Below are 8,028 nucleotides of genomic sequence, written 5' to 3'. Positions count from 1 at the left end.
TTATAAACCACAAATAAATTACGCCGACATTTCATATATAGTTGAAACATGGAAATGAAATAAAGACCATTAGAATATATGTTCGTCTCCTTAAGATTCATTCAGCGATGAAACAAAAGATGATTTATGGACAATAATTATTGGAATTAAAGAGTAAATAATTGGAAGGGCAACAAATGGACCGGTTAACATGCACTAGTTTTGGGAGTTATTTAGCTTGAGTTATTTTGATAATCCAATAGAACAGTATAAACTGTAAATGTCTTGAATCTTTATTTCTTCCTTATCAACTCAAATCACATTCTGAATAATTGATGGTTCTATCAGTTAATGAACTCTTCCTATATTGATTTTAACTTCCATCATTCTATCGGTATACTGAAGATCTGTATTTCTCTACCAGATAAGATTATCTAATATCTCTGAATAATATCTGGAACTCTAGTGTGTTCCCTAATCACATGAATATTTTATCTGATTTCCAATTTGAATTATGTTATGATATCTGACCTGGATTCTATTCTAATATCTAACTTGAATTATGTTTTGATTTTTGATATATCAGTTTACGGATGGAAAATTTTTTATTTGGGGGGTATTGTTGGAGATGAATACTTGCAAGCTCATCGACTTTATGCTTAAGGCCTTACTCGATGTGACGGTGTGTGTATGGTTCTGGGGAACCTACACATTATGATGTGTTTGGTTGAAGGGATTACTATGGTTTTAAATAAATGTTTTATTTAGGGGGGTATTGTTGGAGGAAGTATACTTGCAGGCTCCTCTGCTTTGTGCTCATGGACTTACTCAATGTGACGGTGGGTGTATGGTTCTGGGGAACCTACACATTATGATGTGTTGGGCTGGAGGGATTACTATGGTTTCTGAATTTTAAAAATATGTTTTAAAAAGATATGTATCTTTTCACTGGTTTTGAGTGAACACACTAGATAACCTATTATGATCTCCTGAACTCAATCATCCGAAATATTTTAGAAAAAAATTCTTGAGATTTTACAATGGGTCGCTCCGGTGGCCCTAATGTGACACCCCAGATCGGATCGGATTTGTTAACTGCATCAGTCTGAGGGGGTTACATTTAGGAAATAAAAGGAAAATGGTTCAAAATACAAGCAGTGTTATGATGGTAAGAGGAAGTTAAATGCATCCAATGTAATGTGTATGTATTGATATATTAATGCATTCAAATGCAATGTTCTATACACAAAGCAAAACATCTATGGTTGTACATTGTACTGATAATTAAATTGGCAGATGCAAAATGGAATCCATAATAATCGTGGGGTTTTATTTAATTTTAAATATTGGAAGTGAATGACCAATATTATCTCTCTTATTTCGTTATTTTTTGTTGCTTAAATCCTATGATTTCATTATGATATCTTTGATTACTAAATTATATTTTTCTTCAGACAACAGTCAAACCAAGCTTACAAAGTCAGAAATCTGCAGCCGCTTATGATGAAGATATGGATCCAACAGTATAGTTTAATTTTTGTTATAGTGATACTTTTCACAAATCACAATGTAAAATTCATAAAGATTTAAGTGAGATCTTGGCAAAATGTTAAACTTAACATTTTGTTATCAGCAATTCCATGTGAATAGACTGAATTTCTTACATTTCAAAAGGCAGAAGGAAAAAAAAGTATATCCTCATAAATTATTCACATCAATGTCTATAGTCAAATATATAGATAAATATTGAAGCTCGGGCAATGGGGAACATATTGAGAATGTTGCAATGTCTTTGGCTGGTATTTAACGAGGCCCTTCTACTCCCATCATATAACATCCAATGTATCATGGTTGTGTTCATTTATTTATTTTGAAATGAATCTATTGTATTTATTTTATGCTAGGTATAATTATGAGCAAAAGAGCATCCAACTAAAAGTTTTTATTTTATGACTTGCATGGTGGCGGTCCCAAAGTGCTAGTTATGGTTGATGCAAGGTATATGACCATTTTCATCCTAAGATGTGTTTTCTTATTTATGTCCAAATTTCTCTTGTTATGTGAAGGTTTATGGGACATTCAAGACAAAGGTGGTTTATGGGACATTCAAACTCAAGCTTGGATAAAGCTGAATTCGCTAAATTCCATTCCACTGTGAAGCGTGGTGATGAAGTAATCAGGTGAAGATTTTGGAATGTCAAGATCGACAATCAGGTGATGATGAAGCAATGACTTTGGATGAAACATTTTGTACTACACTTGAGTTTAGGTTGCCACCAACAGGTGGTTGGGGATTGGGTATCGGTCGGCTAGCTATCTTATTCACGGATTCACAACATATCATGGTTCTCTCTAATATGTTTGTGTATCTGGATATAAATCACTCATATATGAGATTCAATCGACTTTTAATCGGCACTCATAACCTATTGCATGCTATGTTTGAACAAGAGGTTTTTATCCTCATAGCAATGAAACCTCAGGATGAACCATCAGCTAAAGGTAATTAATTCAATTTTTTGCACTGTTTATCTCCTCATATGTTTCTGAATTCAATTTTGAATGTAGAACATCATACAATATTGTACCCTTAATAAACGTGAAATGTATTCATGTTATGTTATATTGAATTTATAGCATAACACTGGATTGTTTGGTTGTGTTAAAAGCTCTAACAACTCAGTGAGTTCGACCGGTTGAAATCCGAAACTATGAAGCCATATACAGGGGACTGAAATAAAATACATAATAAATAAAAGGTTCAAAATACAAAGATTAAAGCTTCATTTAGTGACTAAAATGGAAGATTACAAATGTGGAGACCCTTCCCGCATGAATAGACTATGAGCTAAATGCATGGTCTCTACGTCTCAACACGGCGTCGTTTGGTTTCTTAAATGTAAGCCAAACTTATGCCCTAAATGGCTAAGAAACACTTTGTATCTCTTTCATCTTTTTCCTAAAACCAGAAATCCATACTCTCTCTATCTCATCTTCTCATCCATCAAGAAGTAGCCGACCACGCAACGGTCGCCGTAAATCGGTGTCGTTAGTGGAAACATTCCCTAAAATGACCCCTTTTGAAACCCAAATCTCACTAAGCTTCTCTTTGAACCAAACGTTCAAAGATTCGAAGCCTAAAATAAATTTTCAAAGACCCTAAACCTTAAAAACACCACTATTAAAGACCCCTAAACTACCCAGAAAAGACTCAATATCCTAAAAGTGAGGTTTTACCCTTAGGAACAACGAAGAAGCAATGACAACCCTCCCTCAAAGGTATAATTTTCTTGGTTTCCTTCTCCTTTTTGTGGTTTTGTATCTGGTTCGAAAATGGTGTTTCTCCTTTCGATTTTTCTCCCTTGTTCGAAGATGGTGATTAGGTTGCATTTCTTTTTTCATTTTTTCTTGTTCTCCAAAACTCATCCCTTCTTCGAATCTTCTTGCATGTTATATATGGAGAAAAAGGCCTCTTTTTCCACATTTCGGGCCTCTTTAACCTGACAATGGGGACACACCGGCGGGGACAACGCCTGGGTTCGGCAATGTGATGGCATCAAAGGATAGGGTAAATTTTTTTACCCTGATACATTTGTATTTTCCTCTATAGTGACCGGCGAGAGATGCGACGGCGGTGACGATGAAATAAAATCTGAAACAAAAACAAGTTTGATGCCATTAAACGATGGGGGAAACGGCAAGGGCTCATCTAGGGCCATCGAATCATATTTGATCCAAGGGTAGAGAAGCTTACGGTGACTGGAATCAATTAGGGTTAGTAATAAAACTCTAGTTTTATTTGTAATAAGGGTCATTGGATCAACCCTAAATCCAACGGCTAGGGCATATGCTAGAATGTGAGGAAACCCTAATTTGATAGGTCTTCTCGCGTGGGCCTGGCTGATGGGTTTAATATGTTTGGGTTTGGATTTGTAAATGGGTTTTCAGTTTTGTAATAATTGGTTCTTGTAAATGGACTTTAATTTGATCCAATGGTTTAAAAATGTGTGATTAATCACAGCTCATGCCAAACTGCATAACATTTGATAATTAAATCTTATATTTTATTAAATTACATGTGATGTTTGGGTTTTAAAGGCTGGAAATTATTGCTGCCTAACTTCCGAACTGAAAACCATGTGTATGCCACCGCTACAAACACACTGAATAAACTGAAACACAGGCGTATCCTACATAAAACAGACTGAAACAGAAACACGTTTGATGCAACATTTTCAATATAACAGACTGAAATAGAATCTGAAACAGAAACGAGTTTGATGCTGCATTTGTAATATAAAAAGGAACTGACCATTGTAAATATTATACACATAGTGGATGTTGATTGTAAGAGTATTGATTGTAACAATGCTGTTGAATTATAAGTTGGTGGTTGTTTTGGTGATTTGTTAATTAGTTCTAGTTACAGCTCAACCCCCATACATTTTTATAAACTCAGTCTCCAATGGCCTCATGCTGTGCGTAATTCCGATGGCATGACATGTGGTACTCCTATCCCGTCTGTGTTAACCATCCATGGTATATGGCCTCAAGATGCCAACGACGTTCCGATTCCCCCCTTTCAACGCAGCTACTAATCCCTGTTGCTCCATGGCACCCATTACTTCCCGGTCAGTTCTTAAGGTAAGCATCTCATCAACTTTTTAATTTACATTTTTTATTTGTATTTAAATTTATATATATGATCTAACATATATTTCTCTTATTTAGAAAGCATTAACTCCAATTCGAAGCAACTTAATACCATTATGGCCGGTATTGAAGAATCCTACTCAACCGAGTACTGGCTTTTGGGAGAGTGAATGGTTAAAGCATGGAACATGTTCTGATTACCCTTATTACCCTCTTGATTACTTCAAATCTGCCTTAACGCTTAGACAAGGCTTAACAAATCCAGGTGAGTATGTTTCCTTTGTACTTGCTTTTATATCTTCTGTTATTGAGTTTATGTATAAGATGGTTGAAAAGTTGGAATGATGTAATTTCTATGGGTTTCAATATTATATTATTATTAGTATTATTATATTATATTATACAACAATTTTTAAGATTAAATAGTTGGTAATTCATCTTCCTAACACTGTTTCTAACTTACTTTGATTGATTCAGTTATGGAACTTACACCAGGAAACATTTATATGGTTTAAGATGTTATAAAAATAATTCAGGGCATTACAAAAGCTTCACCTGAAATTGCTTGTAACAGAAACAAAACTAGAGGACTACAACTGAGGATGATTCGTTTGTGTTACGCTCGATCAATTTCGTCTTCTCAAATGATTACAAAGATTCAAAACGGCCCACATAAATTGTCATTTAAAAATGGAAAAACTACAGGCTCCTGCAAATTGTTGAAAGATTTTGTAGTTTATCCCATATAGAAACTTTGAATAAAGGTTGCAATAAACCTTCAAAGTTATGATATTTGTAATAAATAATAAAATTAACTTTAAAAATATAAAAGTGTTTAAATTATAAAAATAATAAATATTAAAATAATATATAGATTTAAATCAATCCCATTCCTTGATATTTTTATTTAATGTTCCTCGTGTATCTTCATAAGCATGCACTAATGAAAAAAACATTAACCTCAAAGAATAGGAAGTCAAAGAGAAATAATGTGATTAAGCTACTTGTTGATAACGACATATATTTTCTTATGTTAATTTAATCTCAATCAACCCGAAATTAGGAGACCTACCTTTATAAAGTATTTTCTAAAAATAATCAAGGCTTTTATAATAAATTTATCCTATCAAATTAGAAGATAATTAAATAAATCTTTGAATAAAATATTGTTTTGATTGAATCTCATGTTAATTTAGACTCTATAAAATGAAAGTAAAATTTATTACTTTAATAATTATATAAAAATAACCTAAATCAAGAACCATCAATTATAAAGGTAAGAAATTGAGATCATTAAAAAAACCTTAATGTTAGAAATTAAAAATGAGTAGAAATTGTAAAATTAGTATGGGTTTCATTATCATATTATTATTAGTATTATTATATATATACAACAATTTTTAAGATTAAATAGTTGATAATTCATCTTCCTAACACAGTTTCTAACTTACTTTGATTGATTGGGTTATGAGACTTACACTAGGAAACATTTATATGGTTCAAGATGTTATAAAAATAATTTAGAACCTTACAAAAGCTTCACCTGAAATTGCTGGTAACAGAAACAAAATTGGAGGACTGCAATTGAGGGAGATTTGTTTGTGTTACGCTCGACCGATTTCGTCTTCCCAAATGATTAAAAAGATTCAAAACTACCAACATAAATTGCCATTTAAAAATGGTAAAACTACAGGCTCCTGCCAATTGTTGAAAGATTTTGTAGTTTTTCCAATATAAAAACTTTGAATAAAGGTTGCAATAAACCTTTAAAGTTATGATATTTGTAATAAATAATAAAATTAACTTCAAAAAATAAAAGTGTTTAACTAATAAAAATAATAAATAATAAAATAATATATCAATTTAAATCAAACCCATTCCTTGATATTTTTATTTAATTTTCCTCGTGTACCTTTATCACCATGCACTAATGAAAAAAACATTAGCCTCAAAGAATAGGAAGTCAAAGAAAAATAATTTGATTAAGTTACTTGTTGATAATGACATATACTTTTTATGTTAATTTAATCTTAATCAACCTGAAATTAAGAGACCTACTTTTATAAAGTATTTTCTAAAAATAATCAAGGCTTTTATAATAAATTTATCCTATCAAATTGGAAGATAATAAAACAAATCTTTGAATAAAATATTGTTTTGATTGAATCTCATGTTAATTTAGACTCTATAAAATGAAAGTAAAATTTATTACTTTAATAATTAGATAAAGAATAACTTAAATCAGGAACCCTCAATTATAAAGGTAAAAACTAGAGATCATTAAAAACCTCATTGTTAGAAATTGAGAATGAGTAGAAATTGTAAAATTAATAATTATGTTATTTGCATCAAAAATCCCTAAATTATAATATTTTGAATTGGTCCCCAAATTTTAATTGTTCTAATTTACTTTTCAAAGTACTAATATTGTTTCAATTAAGTCCTTCTATCATCCTAGTCATCAACTTGAACATTAACAGAACATATACAAAAACACGTGGATCTTGGTGACAAAGCAATTCACATGGGTCAACTTGACCATAGAAGGCTTGGAAAGAGGAAAATGATGCAATTATGAGCTTTTGTCTTATAGATATTATGATTTCTCACCTAAATTTCATGAACAAAATTAATAGAATAAGTAACAATAATAAAAAACTTAAATGCATTTATAGATTTAATAAAACTTATTATTAACAAATGTTAATAGGTCATATCAAATTTGAATATGAGTTTTAATAAAAAAATTATATTTATTTAGTTGTTAATGTTCAGTTAAAGTTAAACGAACATACATGAACATATTTTTGTTTGTGTTCGTTTAGTTCATTTACATATTTATTTAATTCTAATAAAATAAAATTTGAATTCGCTCAAATATGCATGATTGTCCCATCTGATATGAATATTAAACTGAAATTGATGATGATTGATATTGTTTTATTAAATTGTTGTATGGGATTGATAATTAAATTATTGACCAATATTGTTATTTATTTCAATTGAAGGGATTTGAAGATCCATTTATATAGTTTAAAATATTTTATTTATATACAAATTTAGGACTATTTGATGAGTAGATATAGCTGAACTAGATTAATTCTTTATTTTTTTCATTGAATATCTTTTCATTTTCTATTGTTAATCTCATTCTTCTATTTTCACTCATCTAAAAATACTAAATCTATGTAAAACTAACAAAGTTTACACTATGTAATTGGACCTATATATATAGACAAGCACTTTAACCTCTAACATTTCATTTAGGAAAAAAGAGTTTCTATGCGGAAGAAAATCATTAGTCAACAAACAATCAACGTATTAAGATGTAGTATCAATTTTACATGGCATCACATGCTAACATAAAAATCGAAGACGATGACTGGTGATGAAAAC

The 8,028-nt window shown here is 31.0% G+C and overlaps 1 protein-coding gene across 1 annotated transcript; it reads left to right on the top strand.

Annotated features, from left to right (window-relative positions):
• Positions 1-4,515: 4,515 nt before the first annotated feature.
• On the top strand, positions 4,516-4,977 carry LOC120176246 (ribonuclease 1-like). The gene is made up of 2 exons (XM_039182703.1): positions 4,516-4,623; positions 4,711-4,977. The coding sequence occupies exons 1-2, from the start codon at positions 4,516-4,518 to the stop codon at positions 4,975-4,977; spliced, it is 375 nt and encodes a 124-aa protein (XP_039038634.1).
• Positions 4,978-8,028: the final 3,051 nt, after the last annotated feature.

The sequence above is a fragment of the Hibiscus syriacus genome, unplaced genomic scaffold (assembly GCF_006381635.1).
Source record: "Hibiscus syriacus cultivar Baekdansim isolate YM2019G1 unplaced genomic scaffold, ASM638163v2 tig00003398_pilon, whole genome shotgun sequence".
NCBI classification, from domain to species: domain Eukaryota; kingdom Viridiplantae; phylum Streptophyta; class Magnoliopsida; order Malvales; family Malvaceae; genus Hibiscus; species Hibiscus syriacus.
Note: the sequence above shows the minus strand (reverse complement) of the source record. Positions and strands in the feature narration are given on the sequence as shown.